The sequence below is a fragment of the Hemitrygon akajei genome, chromosome 4, assembly GCF_048418815.1.
Source record: "Hemitrygon akajei chromosome 4, sHemAka1.3, whole genome shotgun sequence".
Lineage (NCBI taxonomy): Eukaryota > Metazoa > Chordata > Chondrichthyes > Myliobatiformes > Dasyatidae > Hemitrygon > Hemitrygon akajei.
This window is the reverse complement of record NC_133127.1, coordinates 19604417-19628203: the sequence shown is the minus strand read 5'-3', so window position 1 is coordinate 19628203 and position 23787 is coordinate 19604417. Positions and strand designations below refer to the sequence as shown.

The 23787-nt window shown below is 44.1% G+C and overlaps 1 protein-coding gene across 1 annotated transcript in view; it reads left to right on the top strand.

The window, feature by feature from the left end:
- The first annotated feature begins 1127 nt into the window (after window positions 1–1127).
- The window catches only part of gfra4a (GDNF family receptor alpha 4a), a 211428-nt gene continuing 188768 nt past the window's right edge, over window positions 1128–23787 (top strand). Inside the window, exon 1 of the mRNA XM_073042134.1 lies at window positions 1128–1601. Within this exon, the coding sequence (XP_072898235.1) occupies window positions 1562–1601 (40 nt within the window). The 5' untranslated portion in view covers window positions 1128–1561. The remainder of the gene's footprint in view (window positions 1602–23787) is intronic.

Below are 23787 nucleotides of genomic sequence, written 5' to 3'. Positions count from 1 at the left end.
TGGTGCGAAAAACAACAAACAGCCAGTGAGCAGCAGTTCTGCGGGCAAAAACAAGTTGTTAATAAGAGTGGTCAGAAGGGAATAGCCAGACTGGTTCAAGCTGACAGAAAGGTGACAGTAACTCAAATAACCACACATTTTAATAGTGGTGTGCAGAGAGCATCACTGAACAGACAGCACATTGAACCTTGAAGTAGATAGGCTACAGCAGTGGAAAATTCAAGTTTATTTAATGTCATTTCCAGTGCACAAGTGTAAAGGAGAATGAAATAATTGTTATTCCAATCCTATGCATGAAAAAACACTAAAGAACAATAATATTACAAAAAACAAATAAAATAGCTATTCTTATTACAACACACACAAAATGCTGGTGGAACACAGCAGGCCAGGCAGCATCTATAGGGAGAAGTGCTGTCGACGTTTCGGTTAGTCCTGACGAAGGGTTTCGGCCCAAAACGTCGACAGCGCTTCTCCCTATAGATGCTGCCTGGCCTGCTGTGTTCCAGCAGCATTTTGTGTGTGTTGTTGTTTGAATTTCCAGCATCTGCAGATTTCCTCGTGTTAGCTATTCTTATTGATTGATTGTATGTCCATAAGGTGACGCTAGGCACAGGAGTGTCTGAACATAAGGTGACTGGCAAGAAATGATGAAGTAGTGGTGGGGGGTTGTGGTGGGGTAGGTCAGTGGGTGAACGCGTTAATCAGCCGTTTTGCTTGGAGAAGGAAACTGTTTTTGAGTCTGGTGGTCCTGGTGTGGATGCTACGTAGCCTTCTCCTTGTTGGGAGTGGGACAAACAGTCAACCAGCAGGGAGGGTGGGACCCTTCATGATGTTACTGGCCCTTTCCTGCACCTTTCTGTGTATATGTCCTTGGTGGTGGGTCGGAGGGTGGTGGGTCGGAGGGCGGTGGGCCACACAGAGTTCCAATTCCATCCCTAATAAATTGGCCACAGAGTGCCTATCCATGGGACACTCACAGCAGCAGAAACTGGCGCTCAAAGCACCGTGTAGATTGGTCCTGGGCGCTCAGGTGGACTGTGAGTGTGGGCAAGTTCCTTGCTTTAAGCGGTGCCTTGTTGCCACTGACGCCAGGCGGCAGAACATAGGAGCTTCAGAGAGAGAGAGAGAGAGAGAGAGAGAGAGCGAGAGAGCGAGAGGGGCTCACAGCTGGATAGCCGTGCGCCGATATTTTACAGTCTCCCTCTTTCAGAGTGGTTCGGGACAGAAAGAGCAAATGATTTACTATCTAAACACAGCGGATTTAAAACCCTCCCCAGTGCGGGCGGTGCAGGAAACCGCGATCTCAACTGACAAGCTGTCTTTGCTCTTTTAACGAAAGAAATTTTTAAAACTGGGGATTTAGAAGAGTTCTGAGCTTCTCTTTTCCTTCCCCCATCAAACTGAACGGACGCTTGTTTTTTTTTCGCATCGAATCTTATAAGGAATGATACCAAGGAAAGACCCCAGCAAAACCCAGCGGATTATAATTTTTATACACGATTGGACAAGTGATTTTTGAATCGATTTGAATTTGCGAGAAGGGAGCGGTTCACACGCAATGTTGCTGATGGGGATTTATTTTGCCTTGACACTTATTGGTAAGTACTCGGTATTTTTAATAGGGAGATGTAGGGGCACGAGCCGTATCATGCTATTTATAACTGGTAGACATATAGAGACCTCAACAGTCTGTTAAAATTTTGAAATCCAATAGTTGTAATTCGTTTCAAAATTTGCAGAAGTGGCTTTTTATTATAGATCTTTTTTGACGGGGTTACTGTGAACAGCGGGCTGCTCTTGCACGGACAGACACTTACATTGCATTTTAAGGATTAGATTTGGGGTTCATTGTCCTAACAGTGGGGATTTATTTCGCGGGGAAGTGGGTTTTCAACTTTTCAACCCAGTGAAGATTAGTTTTTTTTTCTTTCAGTATTTTCGATGCAATGAAACCCCAGGGTAGAAATATATGTTCGGGAAATTATTTGATCAGATCTATGCCATGTCTTAAGGAAGAATGAAAGGCGACTTTAACCAGTTCGGATAAACCAGGGAGTTAAGGTTCAGAAAGAGAGAAGGGGAAGAGAGAAGAAAATAAACGGATAGTGAGGGAGAGATATCTTCACTGGAGCAGAATGGGTTCCATAGCAATGTTAGCAGACACACAGTGGGAATGGGATCCAGAACTGGGGAACCAGTCGGTTCCTGCGAAGTCCTGCCCTGTCTATCCTAGTCTAACACATTTTTATAATTGAAGATAATGCGCTGATGTGTGAGTGTGCGTGCGTGTGTGTGTGTGTGTGTGTGTGTGTGTGTGTGTGTGTGTGTGTGTGTGTGTGTGTGTGTGTGTGTGTGTGTGCGTGCCTGTGTGAAATTCTGCGTGCGCGCGCGCGCGTGTGATTGTGCTTAAGTGTAAGTTTATGAATCTGTTAATAAGTGAGTCCTGAAGTACTTTTGTGCGTTGATGTGTGTATGAACGTGTGTGTGAGTTTGTGTTTGACTGTAAGTGCGAGCATGTATTTAGATGTGCGTGTATGCAAATATGTGAATATGTCCGCAAACTTGTGAGTGCGAATGTATATTTCCCGGAGTATATTGATATAGATGTACAGTGTATATATTAAAGGGGATTGCTGGACTTGTCTGCGTTTTATTTGAGATCGTTTCGCTATCGCATTCCTCGAGTCGCGCTAATTTATTGAACGTGTTGTCCTAAGCCCGTTTAAAAATGCAATGTCTAGCTGTGCAGACAGGTTAGAGGTTACTGCGTCTTTTAAAGATCGGCGTTGCTCTCGGTGGCGGAGCGGAGCTGTCAAGCGTTTAATCCCGTCCTGCCAAGCGCGGGAATTCGCCAGCGAGAGGCGAAGTGAAGGACGCGGAGTTGGACTGTGTGCTGGAAGGGCTAATCTGAAGGATCTGGGGGTTAACCCTTTCGCCCATTCTCGCTGGAACTAAATGGACAATGCCTGTGTGTCTCGAGCGTTAGCAGATCTGAAAACTCCGGTAGCTTTCGTTCACTAAGAACAGCGAGAAGCTAGAATCTAGCTGCTGTTCAATCAGGACGGAGTAAATTAGACTCCATAAAGTTCCACACATTAACTCCCTCCTCGGGACCCCTGACTTAAAGGAAGGAGGTCTATCGGTATCAATCAATATCTCATTTCTCGTGTCTTTGTAGCGTCGAAAACCGATTTAAAATGTCCAGCTCGCACAGGAACTCGATGGCGTTGAAAATACAGTTATATGCCCATCGTGTGAGACAGTTGCAGTGGGCCATTCAGTCCATTGTGAAATATGCTGCCCCCTTGAAAAAAAAGATGATTGGCTAGTCCCAGTAAACCGCTCCCAGTCGTTTCAAATGGATTTCCTCCCGTCCCCTTTGAACATTATTATTAGACCTGCTGTCACTGCTCGTTCAGACAGACAAACCATGATAGATCTGAACAGATGGCCGTGCTTAAAAAAGGGTCCCTTCACCTTTCATCTGATCGTTTTCGAAACCTTATCCAGATTAAACAATGTTTTAAAAGATTGATATGGGGAAATGTTTTATTTCATACTTTTTCCCCAGAAATGATGCCCGATCCAAAGGTTAGGCAGATACGCTCACAGCATTTAAGAAGCATCTAGCAGACAACTTGAATCACCCAGGCCATGGGAAAAGGGCCTTTGCGAAGACGGCATTAAACGGGAAAGAGCGCCGAGAAGATTTGCCATGATGCTGCCCAGGTCTGGCGGGTCTGAGTTTTTAGGAGGTTGGAAGGGTCGGAGTTCATGCCCTGGACTGTGTGAACGCATAAGTGACCCTCCCCTCGGATGTGTAACTAAGAGCTAGAGGGCATAGGTTTAGGGTGAGAGGTTAAAAAAATTAAAGTGACCCGGGAGGCAATTTCTTCAATCAGTGGGTAGATGGAACGAGCGGCCAGAGAAGGTGGTTGAAGTAGGTACAGTACCAACATTTAAAAGACCTTTGGATAAGTACATGTATCGGAGGGGTTTCGAGGTACAGGGCGGCACGATAACAGTCGCTTCACAGCGTCAGCAATCACCGATCGGGCTCGGTTCCCCGACCGCCTGGGTTTCCTCCGGGCGCTCGGGTTTCCTCCCCCATTCCAGACACGTAGGGATGAGGATTAGCGAGTGGTGTGTTGTCGCTGGGACTACGGCGACACTCGTGGGCTGCCCCCAGCACAAAATGGCGCAATTCACTGCATGTTTTGATGGTCAGGTGTACACGGGGCAGATAAATCTTAAATTCAGGCAAATTATCCTGGGTGGTAGTCCTTTACAGTACCTGCTTGCCCCACCAGCCTCCACATCCAACAGTGCTCCCGACGCAGCCTCCTCCGTTTTTGTGGGACCTGTGGAAAACTGAGGGACTGCTTCTTCCAGCACTTCTGCTTCACCCACCAGAAGCAGAACTTCCCAGTGGCCGAATATTTACATTCCCATTCCAATATGTCGGTCCGTGAGGCCACCTTCAGAGTGGAGGGGCAACACCTTATATTGCATATGGGTAGCCCTCCAACCTGATGGCATGAATATCTATTTCCCTTTCTGGGGGGAAATATCTTCTCCTCCCATCTTTTTCAATTCCCCTTTCTGGTCTCTTCTCACCTGCCCATCACCTCCTCCTGGGTCCCTCCCCCTTCCCTTTCTCCAATGGTCCACTCTCCAGTCCTATCAGATTCCTTCATCTGCAACCCTTTACCTTTCCTACCCACCTGGCTTCACCTATCACCTCCTCCCTGCAAAACAGCCAAATCACGATATTTACTCAGGTCACTACTGGCCAAACCAATATTTATTGTCCCTTTATTCCATGCTCTACCTTCTCCATCATCTTCGGTCTTCTGTCACCTCCACCTTTCACCAAGGGGCTTTTAAGACATTCCCACCTTTCATCTCTCCACCTTCTGCAAGTTCAAGTTTACTGTCATCATTCTGTACATGCACGCAACCAAACAGGACAATGTTTCTCTGGATCACGATGCACCCACAGGAAATATATCACATACAGCACATAAAACAAAATACTACCACAAATAGGTTATTAAAATATAATTCAAAGTGCATGTAGTGTTTTATGAAGGGAAAATCATGCTTGACTAATCTTCTGGAGTTTTTTGAGGATGTAACTATGAAAATGGACAAGGGAGAGCCAGTGGATGTAGTGTACCTGGACTTCCAGAAAGCTTTTGATAAAGTCCCACATAGGAGATTAGTGGGCAAAATTAGGGCACATGTTATTGGGGGCAGAGTACTGACATGGATTGAAAATTGGCTGGCTGACAGGAAACAAAGAGTAGCGATTAACGGGTCCCTTTCGGACTGGCAGGCTGTGACCAGTGGGGTACCGCAAGGTTCGGTGCTGGGACCGCAGTTGTTTACAATATACACTAATGATTTAGACGAAGGGATTAAAAGTAACATTAGCAAATTTGCAGATGACACAAAGCTGGGTGGCAGTGTGAAATGTCAGGAGGATGTTATGAGAATGCAGGGTGACTTGGACAGGTTGGGTGAGTGGGCAAATGTATGGCAAATGCAGTTTAATGTGGATAAATGTGAGGTTATCCACTTTGGTGGCAAGAACAGGAAGGCAGATTACTATCTAAATGGAGTCAAGTTAGGAAAAGGGGAAGTACAACGAGATCTAGGTGTTCTTGTACATCAGTCAATGAAAGCAAGCATGCAGGTACAGCAGGCAGTGAAGAAAGCTAATGGCATGCTGGCCTTTATAACAAGAGGAATTGAGTATAGGAGTAAAGAGGTCCTTCTGCAGCTGTACAGGGCCCTGGTGAGACCCCACCTGGAGTATTGTGTGCAGTTTTGGTCTCCAAATTTGAGGAAGGACATTCTTGCTATTGAGGGAGTGCAGCATAGGTTCACAAGGTTAATTCCCAGAATGGCGGGACTGTCATATGTTGAAAGATTGGAGCGACTGGGCTTATATACACTGGAATTTAGAAGGATGAGAGGGGATATGATTGAAACATATAAGATTATTAAGGGATTGGACATGCTGGAGGCAGGAAGCATGTTCCCGCTGATGGGTGAGTCCAGAATTAGAGGCCACAGTTTAAGAGTAAGGGGTAGGCCATTTAGAACAGAGATGCGGAAAAACGTTTTCACCCAGAGAGTGGTGGATATGTGGAATGCTCTGCCCCAGAAGGCAGTGGAGGCCAAGTCTCTGGATGCATTCAAGAGAGAATTAGATAGAGCTCTTATAGATAGCGGGGTCAAGGGATATGGGGAGAGGGCAGGAACGGGGTACTGATTGTGTACGATTAGCCATGATCACAGTGAATGGCGGTGCTGGCTAGAAGGGCCGAAGGGCCTACTCCTGCACCTACTGTCTATTGTCTAGTGTGCAGCACTGGTGAACAGTAAACAGAACAGTAGACAGTAAACAGATCACTGTCTCCTCACCTGGATCCAACCATCACTTGCCAGCTCTTGCTCAACTCCTTTCCTCCACCTTTTTACACAGGCTTTTTTCCTCTATATTTCAGTCCGGATGAAGGCTCTTGACCCTAAACGTCGACTGCCCCTTTCCCTCCTTAGATCCTGCAAAATGCCTCCAGCATTTTATGTGCTGTTCCAGATTTCAGTATCTGCCGTCTCTTGTGTCTCCGTGCACTGTCCATCCCTAACTGGTCAGACCGGCATTTTGATGTCAGTCACGAGTCACTCTGTGTCCCTCTGGGTCTGGCTTCACATTCAGACCAGACAAAAAAGTAATGATGTCCAGTTTCTCAATGTGAAAGTGAAACAGATGGGCTTTTACAACACCAGCAGATCCGCATTCAGTTTAACTGATATTTGTTTTTTTATGGCAGATTTAGTTAATTACAAGTGATTATGTATCCCAGCTGCCACAGCAGAACTTGAATCTGAGGCCCCTGATCGATATTCTAGCCTTCTGGATGTTAGTCCAGTAGTTTAAACCACTGTGCCACCATTCGGCCAGATGTGCTGATAAGTCACCAGAACTGCTTGCCACTGTGTATTCGAGAGAGTGTATACATCAGTGGGAAATATTCCCGGCAGTAAAAACAATGCCCGGTAATTTATGTCTAATATGGATCATTATTGTTCTAGTCCTGTCAAGGAACATAATGTAGGTTGATGGATCTATCAGTCAAGAGGCAAAGAGAGAGCAGAGAAACTGGTTCTGGACTGCCTGTTTTTCTGTGCTATAAACATGGATGGTTCTGTAAAGCCAGCTAGATATCTGATGTGCACAAAACACAGAAAAGAAGTCAAGCCTGCATCTTAAAGGTGATTTTCCATTAGCAGTGAAGTATCAGAATCTGATTTTGATTTCTTATCGCTGACACATTATGAAAATTATTGTTTTGCAGTGGCAGTACAGTACAATACAAAAATATACTGTAAATTACATTCAGAAATACACTCAGTGGCCACTTTATTAGGTACACCTGTACACCTGCTCATTAATGCAAATGTCTAATCAGCCAATCATGTGGCAGCAATTCAACGCATAAAAGCATGTAGATGTGGTCAAGTTGTTCAGACCAAACTCAGAATGGGGAAGAAATGACTGTGATTGTAGACTGACTGTTGCTGCCAGACAGAATGGTTTCAGTATCTCTGAAACTGTCGATCTCCTGGGACTTTCATGTACAACAGTCTTTAGAGTTTACAGAGAATGGTGTGAAAAACTAAAAAAAATATATCGACCGAGAGACAGTCCTGTGTGAAGAAAAAAAGCCTTGTTAATGAGAGAAGTCAGAGGTGAGTGAACAGACTAGTGTAAGCTGACAAGAAGGTAGCAGTAACTCAAATAACCACACTTTACAACAGAGGGGTGCAGAAGAACACCACTCCAAATGCACAACACGCCAAACCTTGAAATGAATAGGCTACAGCACCACACCAAGTGTTGCTCCTATACCTAATAAAGTGACCTCAGAGTATATGTTAAAAAACTAAACAAGGAGACCATAAACGAGAGAAAATCTGCAGGTGCTGGAAATCCGAGCAACACGCACAAAATGCTGGAGGGTCTCAGCAGGTCAGGCATCACCTATGGAAAAAAGTACAGTTGATGTTTCGGGCCAAAACCATCAGAGATAGGTACTGCAAAAAGGGAGCAAAATTAGTGAGCTAGTGAAGTGAGTTAGTGCTTTCAGGATTCAGTGAAGCTACATCAGACTGTCCTCTCTCAGCAGGTAGTTATGTTACCAATCTGAACACTGCAGTTCTCTCCAATCCTGTAGAATTACCAGCGCCTTTCCATTCCACAAGCATAGACACAAAACTCACAAAACTTATTCTCTGCGCTTTTATTTTATAAACATTCAAGCTTCAGATCAGCTCCCTCATGTAAAATAAGAATAAACAGAGATTCTGAGCAAGCCGGTGAATGTCTTACTGAGAAAATTCCCTGGTTTGAGATTTTCAGTAGTATTGGAAAAGCTCTTTACATTGTAAATATATGCTGTTATTTATGTACATTTTATTCCATATCTGCACTTTAACCTCTGACTTTATTTGAATTCTTTATTCTTTGTAATTGCTGGATGTTGTTGTTTGTTGCATGTTGTGTCCTGGTCCACACATCATGGCAAATTCCTAATACCTGTAAACGTATATGGCAAATAAAGTTGATCCTTGATCGTTGAAATAGGTATTTGGCCCATTGTGTCAGTATTGGGTCTACAGTCAAACCAACACTAAACTCATAGCCTTATACTAATCCAATGTCTTCTCTTTGACTCACTTTGTTACACTATATACCGCTGGCATGAATATCAATTTCTCCTTCTAGTGAACATAATTCCCCCAACCACCTTCTTCTATTCCCTATTCTGGCTTCATACCTCTTCTCACCTGCCTATTACTTCCCCCTGGGTCCTGTCCTCCTTCCATTTCTCCGATTGTCCACTCTCCTGTCCTAATGTATTCTTTCTTCTCCTGCCCGTGACCTTTCCCACCCTCCAGGCTTCACCTATCTCCCTCCAGCTAGCCTCCTTCCCCTCCCCCCCCCCAACCTTTTTATTCAGGCATCTTCCCCATTCCTTCTCAGTCCTGAAGAATGTCGACTGTATACTAATTTCTATAGTTTCTGCCTGACCTGCTGAGTTCCTCCAGCATTTTGTGTGTGTTGCTTTGGATTTCCAGCAACTGCAGATTTTCGCATGTTTGCTGTATACTGCATTCTCTTATTGTTTTTTTGTTCTTACCATCTCAATCTACTTATGCATCAAATGATCTTTCCAGATGCCATACAAACAAAAACATTTCATTTTATCTCAGTACTTAATAATAATAAATAAATTATCAATTATTCCCTATTACAAACAACTTCCAACCACTCTCTGAATCAAGAAATAGCTACAATCTTCCTCCTCAGAGAAAATTCTAGCTATTTGAGCCCATCTGTCATAGAATTCACCTATCACCTACCAGTTTGTACTCCTTTCCCTCCCTCCACCTTCTTATTCTGCCTTTGTCTCCCCTTCCTTTCAAATCCTGATGAAGGGTCTCAGCCCGAAATGTCAACTCTTCATTCCTTTCTATAGCTGCTGCCTGTCCTTCAGAGTCCCTACAGCATTTTGTGTGTGTGTTACTCTGGTTTGATAGCATAACTGGTTAAGTTACAAGGCAGAGATTCTTGAGATAGAATTTTTAAGAGCCAGCAAATTCAAAATCAAATAATCACATAAATCTCGACCATGGAAGTAGATTATTGACTTTACTAAAACTTATTGTTCTTTAGTGTCCTTCAGGAAAGAAATCTGTCATCCTTACTGGGGCACGTCTGACTTCAAACTCAAAGCCAAGTGGTTGGTACTGGAATATCAGGGTGCCATGGTAGCATAGCATTTAATGGTTGGCTATTGTAGCTCAGTGTGTCGGTGTTTGGAGTTCAAAGGTTTGTGTGTTCTTTCTGTGAGCATATGGATTTCCTCCGGGTGCTCCAGTTCCTCCCACAGTCCTGAGATGAACCAGTTAGTAGGTTAATTGGTCACTGTAAGTTGTCCTGTGATTAGGCTGGGGTTAAATCGGTGGGTTGCTGGGTGGTGCAGCTCAAGAGTATGTTCCTCACTGCATCATTAAATTTTTTAAAATTGGACCAGAAAATCACTCAGATTGAGTCCTGCAGAGGCACATCTATAGAGGGAAATGGACAGGTGATGTTTTGGTGGAGAAACTTCATCTGAACTAAACTTTATCTGACATGGTCAGGAGACAACTGTGGAGCAGGATATGAAGTTAATGCTTTGTCAGAAATGTAACACTGGGAATTTTAATGGTAAGCAGGTAAGGGATCTTGAATCTCTGGGAAAGTTGAATGAATCTGATCTTGTGTGCAAGACAACATCACTGCGCTATTGAGAAGTGCAAGACTTCAATGGAGGGAGTGACCATGTGAACCTCTAATTAAATTAACGGGGAGAATTCTCATTAAGCCCCACCCACATGTGCCATCACGTATGTTGTACCTAGGGCATCGCAGAGTGAAGGTTTGGCATGGACTTCCATTTTATGGCCCACATGTTGCCTCAGTGGAGGCCAGGAGCACCATGCCAAGCTCCACAGGTTTCCCAGCTCTGTCCCCTGAATTTAACCCAAGCACTACAGGCTGTTAACAACGGGAGAAATCAGCCGCAAGGAGAAAGATTCGGCAAAGCTTTCATACTCTCAAGTTTTAATATTCTTATTTGTTTTTAAGTGTGTGCATGACTTACTTTAGTCTTCTAATATTCACCTTTTTAACAGTCAAAGAGCAATGTCACATGGAAACAAGTGTGCATGAAGCATCCATTTATTCTAATTCTATGATAATATCCTTTTATAAAACCAAAAGACCAGAGCTAGGCCAATTGGTCTGTTCTGTCTGCGCTGCCATTTCAATCATGGCTGATTTATTCTTTCTCCCAACACCATTCTCCTGCCTTTTCCCAATAACTTTTAATGTCTGTATTGATGAAGAACCTTCCAGCTTCCACTTTAAAGATACCCAATGACATGGCCTCCACAGTCACCTGTGGCTATTGTTTCCACAGAATCAGCACCCTCTGGCTGAAGAAATTCCTCCACATCTCTGTTCTAAAGGGACTTCCTTGTATGCTGAGGCTGTGCTTTCTAGACTTCTATAGGAAATATCTCTTCACATCCACGCTATCTAGGCCTTTCCATATCGGATAGGCTTCAGTGAGATTCCCCCCCACCCCCACCCCCCCACCACATTCTTCTAAACTCCAGTGCATACAGGCCCAGGGGCATCGAAAGCTCCTTATACTTCAATACTTTAATTCCTGGGATCATTCTTCTGAACCTCCTCTGGACCCTCTGCAGTAGCAGCACATCCTCTCTCCGGTAAGGGGCGCAAAACTGCTCACAATACTCCAAGTGCGGTCTGACCAGGCAGAATCCCATGACTTCCTGACTTGGAAATATCACTACTTCTTCACCACAGATGGGTTAAAATCATGGCACACCCTCCCTATCAGTATTGTGGGTCCTATCCACACATCAAGGATTGCAGCGGCTGAGAAAGGTGCAGTTTGTAATGTAGCAGTTAGTGTAACGCTATTACAGCTCCAGTGACCCGGGTTCAATTCTGCTGCTGTTTGTAAGGAGTTTTATGTTCTCTCTGTGACTGCTCTGTTGCCCAGCTTCCTCCCAGACGCTACAGTCGTACAGTAGATTACTTGGCCAAATGGTGCAATTGGGCAGAACAGGCTCATTGGGTAGGGAGGGTCTGGAACTATTAACTAATAAATCTCTAAATAAATAATGTAACTCCCACTACCTTTTAAAATGGCAAATAGGGATGTGCAATCAAATGCTGGCTTAGCTGATGTACCCCCTCCCAACCCTTCAATGAATAAACAAGTTCTCATCAATTCACCCTAGGTACTAACACTCACCTACAAAGAATGTCATGTTAGTTCATTCATTCATTCATTATGTGCCGTGACATATGACATCGGTGATCATGGTCTTATCCATGACCATGATTGTTCTTGGCAAATTTCTCTGGAGAAGTGGTTTGCCGTTGCCTTCTTCTGGGCAGTGTCTTTACAAGACGGGTGATCCCAGTCATTATCAATACACTTCAGAGATTGCCTGCCTGCTGTCAGTGATCGCGTAACCAGGACTTGTGATATACACCAACTGCTCATACAACCATCCACCACCTGCTCCCGTGGCTTCACATGACCCAAAGCAAGTGCTGTATCTTGCAGGTGATCTGCAGCCATGCGGAGGGAAGGGGCACCTCACACCTCCTTTGGTAGAGACGTACCTCCACCCTGCCATCCAAATGTCATGTTACAGTGGCTAATTAACCTATTAACCCATGCTTATTTAGGATTTTAGCAGCAATGGGAGCACGCAGGGGATAATGCACAAACTCCACACAGACAGTGCCCAAGGATCGGATTGAATGGAGGCTACTGGAGCTATGAATTTACAACTCCTCTCACTGTGCCACCCTAATCTTAATCGATACTCTTCTAATATTTTAGTAATTCTCGAGTGATTTTGAATACATGTCGACAACTGGTAACCCCGAGGATAGCGCCCCCTCTGGTTGTCTCAGTACACACAGACTGGGAGCATCCAGAAGATTCAATACACAATCTGCTGGAGGAACTCAGTGAGTCAAGCAGCATCTGTGGGAGGAAAGAGATTGTCGATATTTCAGGTCAAAGCTACATAAGCTCCAGATTCCTGCATCTGTAGATTCTTGTGTCAGCCTTAAGATGTCCTGACCTGTTCCAAATAGCTGGGAACAGTAAGTACAGTAGATTCCAGTTAATTAGTCCACTGGTTAATCATTTTCAGTGGATAAACATGACTTCTTCTGTGCCTTATCATGATCTTCACTCTCCACAAAGAGTGGCAAAGCCGCCTTCTTGGCCGTTAGATCTCACTGTAGCTGTCATCCACCAAGTCCGCTGGAGCTGGTATGAGGCCCACTAGCTACCCTCACACAGTTTAACCCGCCTGTTGAATCGGTGTACTGGGGCGGGGGGAGCAGTGCAATCAGTTCTTAGAGCCACAGGAGAGAGCTGAGTGTCTGGTAAGGACCAAGGGTAAATGAACTGCCCCAGAATGGACATGACAAGCCCCTTCACCGGAGGTGCTAGGCAGCACACACCAGATGAATTCCTCTGTTGATAATGATTAGGAACTAATACACAGTTTTATAGTATTGTAGTAGTACTGGTAGTGTTATAATTTGTTCCATATTTCAAATAAATATATGATTTGTTACGTGGTTAAATGATAGTTTGTCTTTTTTTATATACCTTTTTAGCTATTTTCCTGAAACTGGCTCATTGGTGCATCTGCTTAATTGGGCCCAAGAGCAGTGGTCCCAATGTGTCCCAATTAACCAGAATCCACTGCAAAATAGAACTGAGAACATGAATTGTAGAGTCCATAGGTTGTGGAATCAGTTCAGTGTTGAGGTGAGTGAAATTGTCCCCACTGGTTCAGGAGCTTAATGATCGAAGGGTAATAACTCTTCCGGAACCTGGTGGTGTGGGACCTAAGGGTCCTGTGCCTCCTTCAAAATGGCAGCAGCAGGATGAGAAGTTTGTACTGTACATAGGACAAACGGAAAGGTCTGCCATGTTATAGCGAGGCACATTGCTAATTTTAATCCTCTGTCTCTCATCACAACCAAAGGCATTGACCATTAAAAGCAAATCAAAGGAGCAAACAGTGTATAAAGGTGCCATTCAGCCCATTATGCTGTGCAATCCCTTTGAAAGAGTTCTCCAACCAGTCACATATCTTCTGCATCATCTTCCCTGCAGTACAATTATTTTTGTGTATTTATCCAATTCCCTTTCTAAAGTTACCATTGAACCTACTTTCACCAAATATGCAGACAGTATGCTCCAAATCTCAGTAATTTATTGTATTAAGTAATAATTCTCCCTCTTCCAGCTTCAGATAAACATGCTTTGTCTGCCACACTCCCAGTGAGGCTACGAAAGCAGCAGGCAAATACAGTTCGTTTCCAAATCAGAGCCGTTCACCGTGTAAACAATTATTGCTTTATCCCTCCCGCTTGGTTCCTACGACAATTGCCTTTAATCTGTAGTTGTTGACCCTCCTGTCGGCTTCTCCCATTAAAACCCTTCACGGCTTTGAAATGGTGGAATTATATCCCGCGTTGTACATTGCAGTGTCAGCTTTAACAGTGTATTTCACCGCTGCTCCCCTCGAGCCCTGTGATAGATGAGTCGTGTTTGGGGCGTTTGATTTATGGAGAGGTGATCTCCAGAGTCACTGTGATTCATGGTTCAAAAGTCTGATTAGCAACAGAGGTAAAAAAAAATGATGATTTGCTTTTAAAACTGCTGTTAAATTAAGCTTAGCTATGTAAGAGCTGGAAGAACTGCTGGATGAACGGAGAGGGGTTATTTTCCTTTGGCCAGAGAATCTAGATCTGGAAGGAAAGCCGGGATAAGATACAGTTATTTAGAACTGAGATTATTGGAAGTCTTTACCTTGGAGCTTGTTAGGTGCTGAGTCACTGAAATATTTCAAACCAAAGTTGCGAAGATTATAGAAAAGATTTAGAGGGATATAAGAAAGCACCAACCATTATCAAACACCCCCACCATCCAGACCTCTTCATGCTAAACCATTGGGCAGGAGGTACAGAGATCCCACACCACTGGGTTCAGGAACAAAAGTCTGAGAAGGATATGGGGCAAACACAGGCTATTGGAGACACAAGATACCGCATACTGAGAGTGGAGGGGAAGGATAGCCAATATAGGATAAGGAGGAGATGGGGAGTGGTGAACAAGAGTCTGAGTTGATGGGTGGGCCGAGGAGGGGTGAAAGTTAATGGCAGGATGCACCAGATGGTGGGGAGGGGGTGGATGGGAGGGCTGGATTTGGAGGACAGTGGCAGGTAGGTGAAAGATGGAGACAGAGGGAAAAACGTAAAAATTAAATGAAATGAGGTGGGGGTTAGGGAGTCCTATTCACCCACAAATGTTTGACCTGCCGAGTTTGTCCCGTAGTTCGTTTGTAGCAGGAAGATGGGACAAGCTCATTTGGGTAGCTTGGCCAGTTGGGCTGAAGGGCCTGTTTCTGTGCTGTGTGAGTCTATGACTCTATGGCTGAGCCTGACAGCTGTTTGGAGTCTTAAGAGACTATATGGATTTCAGTTGAAAAAGTGCTGAAGTGGACCTGCAGCCATAACTTACTGGGCACATGGCTCGGGGCAAGGATCTGCCCTCATTTCTAGTATCCACTTCCACAAGAAAATGAATCACAAAGTTCAAAATAAACTTATTATCTAAGTACATATATGACACCACGTACAACCCTGAGATTCATTTTTTGCAGGCAAACTTAAAAAAATCCAGAGAATAAGAGCAATAACAGAATTAATGAAAGACCGCTCCAACTTGAGCATTCAACCATGTGCAAAACACACCATCTGTGCAAATACAAAAAGAAAAAAAATTATAAATAACTAAATAAGAAATAAGTATCGAGAACTTGAGATCGCAAGTCCTTGAAAGTGAGTCCATAGGTTTTGGGCAAACACGAGGAAATCTGCAGATGCTGGAAATTCAAACAACAACACACACGAAATGCTGGTGGAACACAGCAGGCCAGGCAGCATCTATAGGGAGAAGCGCTGTCGATGTTTCGGGCCGAGACCCTTCGTCAGGACTAGACGTCTCAGCCCGAAACGTCGACGGTGCTTCTCCTTATAGATGCTGCCTGGCCTGCTGTGTTCCACCAGCATTTTGTGTCCATAGGTTTTGGGAACATTTCAATGTTGGGTCAAGTGAAATTGAGTGACATTATCCCCTTTAGTTCAGGAGTGGTAATAACTGTCCCTAAACCTGGTGGTGCGAGTGCTGAGGCTCCTGTACCTTCTTCCGGAGGCAGCAGTGAGAAAGGAGCACATCCAGGTGGTGTGTGTCCCTGATGATGGATGCTGCTTTCCTATGACGGCGTTTTGTGTAGACGTACTCAGTGGTGGGGAGGGCTTTACCTGTGGTAGACTGAGCTGTATCGACTACTTTTTGAAGAATTTTCCATTCAGGGGTTTGGTGTGATGCAGCCAGTCAGTATACAGTCCACTACACAGCTAGTCAAAGTTCTAGATGTTGTGCCAAATCTTCACAACTCTTAACAAAGTAGAGGCACTGCCATGTTTTCTTCATGACGGCATTTACATGCCGGACCCAGGACAGGTCCTTTGAAATAATAACACTGAGGAATTCAGAATTGCTGACCCTCTCCACCTCTGATCCTCCAGTGAGGGCTGGCCAGGGTTGTACATGGTGAAGTATACTGTATGTAATTTGATAATAAATTTACTTTGAACTTTGGACAGCATGTCTATTGAGAACCTCAAACAATGTGGCTTGAAGCTAATGGAAACATTTCACAGGGAAAGGCAAAAATTTGTTATGAGCCTGTTGGGTTTAAGATTGATTAGTAATGGGAACATGCAACCAAACAAGCTGGGAAACAGACCCAGATCAGCAGGATAATATCTGCACAGCAGGACTGGTTAAGTACCTGTTCACCTGCTCACTCCCTGATCTCACAAGCTTGCTAGCTTCACCACAATGTGCTCTGTGATTCAGAAGGTCTAGGGCCACTGGCAGGTCCAAACCTCTGTTCTAGCAAAGTTTATTTTGCCCTAATACATCGGGGCTCATTTCAGAATCGGAAACACAATCAGGTTTAATATCGTTGATATATTGTCATGAAATTTGTTGCTTTGCATCAGCATTGCAGTGCAATACATACAAAATGCTATAAATTACGATAAGAAATATATTTTTTAAAATTAAATAAGTAGTGCAGAAAGAGGGCAAAAGTAGTGAGGTAGTGTTCATGTTTTGGTACATTGTCCATTCAGAAATTCGATGACAGAGGGGAAGAAGACTGTGTATCTCCAGGCTCCTATACCTCCTCACTGATGGTAGCAATGAGAAGAGGGCATGTCCTGGGTGATGGGTATCCTTATTGAGGCATCGCCTTTTTTAAGATGTCCCAGATGCCAGGGAGGCTGGTGCCCATGACAGAGCTGGCTGAGTTTGCTAGCTTCTGCAGCTTTTTTCTGATCTTGTGCGGTGGTCCCTCCATCTCACTTAATACTATGTTCTAGTTTCTCCTTAGTGATATGTTTCAGTTCCACATTTTAGCTCTGTACAAGTGATGCAGAATTCTCCTCCCTTTAATGGTAGGCCCAAATTCAGCAACACCCAGAACTTCCCGTTTGATTCTCTTTGTAATCTTTCCTAACCTCCTTCATCATCCTGCTGTCTTGGGCCTTTATCCAGGAGACTCCCCTGGCCAGCATTTATTGCCCCATCTTGAGAAGGTAGCGTTGTGCTGCAAACTTCAGATGTTATCGTCCTCGTAGTGAAGGCAATCACATAGTGCTGTTGAGGAGCGTGTTCCAGAACATAGATCTGATGACTAGAGGTATTTCCATGTCAGGCTGATTGGAAGGGAACCTGCAAGTGGTGGTGTCCCAGAAAATGGTGGACACAGTCCAGTCCATCACAGGCAAAGCCTTCCCCACAACTGAGCACATTTACATGAACACTGCCTCCATTATCAAAGACCCCCACCATCCAGGCCGTGCACTCTTATCACTTGCGCCATAGGGCAAAAGGAAAGGAATCCAAAGATTCCACACTACCAGGTTCAGGAACAGTTATCACCCTACTGTCAGGCTCCTGAACCAGCGTGGATAACTTCACTCACCTCAATAATGAACTCTGATTCTGCAGCCTATAGACTGTTTTAAAATGACACTTTACAACTTATGCTCTCAAGTATTATTTCTCTTATTTTGCACATTGTTTGCTTGTCAGTTTTTGTTTATGTATAGTGTTGTGTAAAGTCTATTGCATTTTCTTCATTTTCCTTTAAACGGCACACAAGAAAATGAATCTCAGTGAAGTTAATAAGACCATAAGATACAGGTGCAGAATTAGGCCATTTGGCCCATTGAGACTGCTTCACCATTTCATCATGGCTGATCTAATTTTCCTCTCAGCCCCAATCTCCTGCCTATGATAACATACATACCTAGATAATAAATTTACGTAAAACTACTATTTTTGTCCTCGGTGGTTGAGACTGGGGGTTTGGGAGGTGATGTCCAAGATACCTGGGTGAGTATCTGAATGAATAGGTTAGGACTTTGTTCGCTGGATCATAGGAGAATGAGGAGAGATTTTATAGAGATGTACAAAATTATGAGGGGTATAGCTGGAGCAAAAACATGCAGGTGTTTTTTCACTTGAAGTTGGGAGAGACTAGAGAGCATAGGTTTAAGGTGAAAGGTGACATTTTTGAAGGTGAATCTGTTGGGTAACTTCTTCACTCAGAAGGTGGTTTGAGTGTAGAACGAGCTGCCAGTGGAAGTGGTAAATGTGGATTCAATTAGATTTAAGAGATGTTTAGATAGAAATGTGGATGTGAAAGGACTATGCTCCAGTTGCAGTTCAATGGGACTAGGCAGAATGGACTAAAGGGGCCAAAGGGCCTGTTTGTATGCTATATTTTGCTCTATGACTATAATTTTGGAGATGGTACATTATGCGCCTATGGTGGAGAGAATGCTTACAGTGCTCAACGAGATGCCCATCGAGTTAGCTGCTTTGTCCTGAGTGGCTTCAGCTGGCTTGGGTATCCATCCAGATAAGCAGAAAGTGTTCCACCATTCTCCTGACTTGGGGATGGTGGGCAGGTTCGGCTGGTCAGAAGGTGAATTCCCCTCCACAGCATAGCCTGACCTACTTTTGTAGTCGCAGTATTTATGAGACGGGCCAACATGTTCAGAGTCAGGATCGTGTTTATTGTCACTGACGTGGGTTGTGAAATCCGTTGTGCTGCAACAGCAGTGCAGTGGAAAACATGAAGAAAATTACTCTGAATTGCAAAAATAAATAAACAATGCAGAAGAGGAATAATAAGGTAGCATTCCGAATGCACCGTTCAGAACTCTTGATGTGAGACCGGAAGAAGCTCTCTGACTGAGACTAGAGTTGGTGATCATCGGCTTAGAGTGAAAAGTGAAATGTTTAAGGGGAGTCTGAGGGTAAACTACTTCACTCAGAGGATGGTGAGAGTGTGGAATGAACAGCCAACATAATTAGTAGATGCAGGTTCAATTGTCACATGCAAGAGAAGAAATCTGGATAAGCACATGGATGAGAAAGGTATGGAGGGATATGGTGCAGGTGAACTGGACGGGACTATTCAGAAGACCAGGCTGGCACAGGTTAGATGGGCCAAAGGGCTTGCTTCTGTCCTATAGTTCTCAATGACTCTAAAAAGGCCAAGAGCTGCACAACTGATGTCTCACGTATGGTGGATCCTGCCGTGTTACTTGTAGGTCCTGCCACCGCCTGATGGGTTTTGCGTAACCATGGCGCCGACTCTGCAAGTACCAGGTGCATTTGGCCACCTTCACTTCCAGTTCACTTACTGTTCAATAATGTGTTCACTTCAATGAGAGTGTTACAGTAAAGCAGGAGGTTTCCCAGCTCATCACACCTGCTCTGGCTGTTTGAAAGAATTGAATTGATTAGTCTCACTCCCCATGTGTTTCCTCTCTTGTCTGTGGATTCAATGAAAACTGTATGTAAATGGAATCAGATCCCACTATTGGGAGAAATCTCTCATTATCCGCCCTGCCAATCCTTCATGGAATCTTGGGCATCTCAATCACCATCTTCTAGTGTCTGGGGAGTACAGACCTGTCTTCTGCAATAATTCCCCAGAGGAAAATCTCCTCATTTTGGAGTCCATCTTACAATTCTATGCTAGGCTGATTTCAAGGCAAGAATATCTTTCTTAGAGCAGAAGACCTTAAGTTCAAGCAACAGAATTATGCCATTCAGCCCAACAAGTCTGCTCCACCATGATATATTATCCATCTCAGCCCAATTCTCCTGCCTTCTCCCCATAATCTTTGACAATCTTACTAATCAAGAAGCTATAATTTTACTCAATGACTTGGCCTCCACACTCATCCATAGCAATGAATTTCACAGATTCACCACCCTTCTGGCGAAATAAATTCCCCCTCGCTCGGTTCTAAATGGATGTCCTATTCTGAGGCTGTGCTCTCTGGTCCTGGGTTCCCCTACTATGTGTTATGGAGACTAGAACCTCAACTGAAATTATATCTCTCAGCTCTCTGCCCTACTTCTCTACTTCTCCAACATGCTATTTGCCTTCCTGATTACTTATTCTGTTGTTTGTGAAGCATCACTGTACAGCCATGTGTATTAGTTTTTTCATACACTAGACCAAACGTTCAACCATGTGAGCCCTGATTTTATGCAACATTTATGGTAGTATAGAGGTTAGCGCAACGCTTTACTGCATCGGTGATCAGGGTTCGATTCCTGTATGTTCTCCGCGTGACCACATGGGTTTTCTCCGGCTGCTCCAATTCCCTTCCATGTTCCAAAGACCCTTGGATAAGTGAGGATTAGTAAGCTGCGGGTATGCTGTCTTGTCAACAGAAGATGCTGGCCTTTGCAGGCAGCCCCCAGCACATCCTCAGACTGTGCTAGTTCTTGATGCAAACAAGACATTTCATTGGATGTTCCGATGCATATGTGACAAATAAAGCTGATCTTTCTTCTTGTAATGGATACCGCAGCGTTCTCAGAAACCAGCATGGACACTTGATAAAGAGAGGGATATTAGTTTTAATGACCAAATCACCATCATATGTTAGAGCATGTGGTATCTATCAGAGTTATTCCAAATTCCATGGCTTCACAGCACGAGGGTGCTGGCAGTCAATACTGACTGCCATCTACTGGGCATTTTATGAATAACATGTATTGAGCGATGTTTGGCTGGAGATGCCTGGTTCTTAAACTCAGTCAACCCTGGACAATGGGTTCAAAGGTCATATTTTCAGAGATGTTGAGATCTGTTTTAAAGTTTCTTATACTTACAATTCATGTTGCTCCTTACACGAAGTTGTACTATGTAGAAACTTAACACAGTCTTTCACGTGTGCATTGAACATAGAACAGAACAGCACAGTACAAGTCCTTCAGCCCAAGGTTTAATTAGCATGCAGTGATGCTAAGAAATGTGTGCACAGCAAGATTCCATATTCAAGGACAAGGAAGACAGAAGATGTCCTCCTCCAGAGAAGTCAGGAAGTCAGATGAAAAGCACAAAAGCAGGACTTCCTGACTCATCAACAGGGGCATAGGTGAGGTGGATGGACCACAGCAAGGCTTTTGAAAGAGTTGTGGAAAAGTACAGCATAGAAACAGACCCATTGGCCCATCCAGTCCTTGCCACACCATTTAAACTGCCTACTTCCATCAACCTGCACCAGAACCATAGCCCTGCATACACTTACCATCCTTGTACCTGTCCAAACTTCCCTTAAACAGTGAAATCAAGCTTGTGCTGGCAGCTCATTCCACACTCTCATGATCTCCGAGTGAAGAAGTTTCCCCTCATGTTCCCCTTAAACTTTTCACCTTTCACCCTTAACCCATGACCTCTGGTTGCATTCCCACCCAACCTCAGTGGAAAAAGCCTGCTTGCATTTACCCTATTTATACCCCTCATAATTTTGTACAGTATACCTTAATCAAATCTCCTCTTAATCTTCTAAATTCCAAGGAATAAAGTCCTAACCTATTCAATCTGTCCATGTAACTCAGGTCCTCCAGACCTGGCAACATCCTTGTAAATTTTCTCTGTACTCTTACACTCTAATTTACATCTCTCCTATGTGGTAGGCTGGATTGTGAACAGAATGAGGAATGAGAATAATTGCATGGGCACATATTGAGGTTGGAAAGGGATTGAGAAGCAAAGGGTGGTAAGGGTCTATGGAATGAGCTGCCACAAGAAGAGGCTGAGGCAGGTACAGTATTAACATTTAAGAAGCACTGGATAGGTATATGCAGGGCTGCGGATGAATGCAAGAAATTGGGACTAAATTAATGTGTTAGCATGGACTGGATGGGCCGAAGGGCCTGTATCTTTTCTATCTTGCTCTATAAGTCAATGATTCTAAGTATATTATGAACCAAAGGGGTAAATAGAGAAAGAATAGGACCTCTTAAGAATCGATGTGATCATCCATGTGTGAAGCTACAGGAGAGGACAAGTTGTTGAATGATTACTTTTCATCTGTATTTACTGTGGAGAAGGTCATGGAGGAATTAAGGGAAATAAATAGCAATATTTTGGACCATATCCAAATTACAACAGATGAGATGCTGAAAGCCTTAATGCATATTAAGGTAGATAAATCCTCAGGACCTGATCGAGTGTATCCTAGGACTTATGGAGAGATGGGGAAGAAATTGCAGGGCACTGCAAGGTACCTTTGTCCTATTTAGCCACAGGTGATGTACGAGAAGACCGAAGATAGGCAATGCTGTGCCTTCATTAAAGAATGACTGCAAGGACAAGCCAATGAACTAAAAGCCAAGTGAGCTTAATGTCAGGGAGGAACAGGATCTACCAGCATTTGGAAAGGCATGGAATGATCAGGGATAGTTATGATGGGATTGTGCATGGGATGGCACCAAAATGATGCCAGTGACCAACGTAACTAACAGCAACATCCTGCAGACAGTTCACCAAACTACTTAGAGTCATAGAAAGGGCCAGCACAGAAACAGGCCCTTTGGCCCATCTAGTCTTTTTCTTCTTCTTTTAAAAATGTTTCTACTACTAAACTGCATATGATTGCTGATTGAGCGATCTGGTGATTTTGGTGCCCCCAGGGGATTTCGGCAAGGCTGAGAGTGGAGTGTGCAGCCTAGGGGCAGAGTGCAAACCCACGATTAGCTTCATCACTTCTCGCCGACTAAAACACTGAGCACAATTGAAATCAATGAGGACAAGAGTGGAAGGTGAGTGGGTGTTCAGCACTGTCTGCCTGCATTTGACTGATCTCCCTCTCCCTCTTGCTTGCTGCTGTTGAAGGAAGGTGCAGGAGTCTTGGGTCCCACACTTCAAGGTTTGATCAGTGCGGCTTGTTGCTGTGGATTCATACTTAAAAGGACTTTGCGGTTCGTGTTACATGTCTCTCTGCTTACCTTTGTTTCCTATCGTGTGTGATTTGATTGGGGCACTTCAGTGCCGACTGGGCGCTTTGGCACAGACTGGGTCTGTGGCCTGTCACCAGCAGATGACACAGGGTTAGGCTGAATTTAACTAAACATTCCTGGACCATTTCAAGGACTCTGTGGTTTGATGTTTAATATTCTGTGTGTTACTCACTCACTCTTTGCCTTTTTCGCAATTTGTTCTTCTTTTCGCGTGTCGGGTGTTTGACGTTTTCTTTGAATGAGTTCCCTGGTGCTTTTTTGTTTCATGACTGCCTGTGGGAGGACGAATCTCAGACATGCATTGATAATAAATGTGCTTTGAACCTCTAAATGGGAAATCGCACATCACAGATGTGATTGAGTTTTCTGAAGAAGTTACAAAGAAGATTCGCAAGGCTAGGGCAGTCGACATTACCTGCATGGACCACAGCAAGGGTTCTGCGTGGTAATCTGGATTGCGGGCAGAGTGAGGAATGAGAATATCTGCATGGGCATAGCCAAGACCATGGGTAAATTGAGCCAAATTGTCTGCTTCTGTTCTGTAGTCTCCTTAACCTAGGAATTGGACCCAAGCACTTGTGGAAATACCGTATTAAAGCCGCTTTAAGCATGTTGAAGTCCCACTCATCCAGAGATTGCGCCGGGCACTTTGGGTTATGATATGCCAATGCCAATGTTC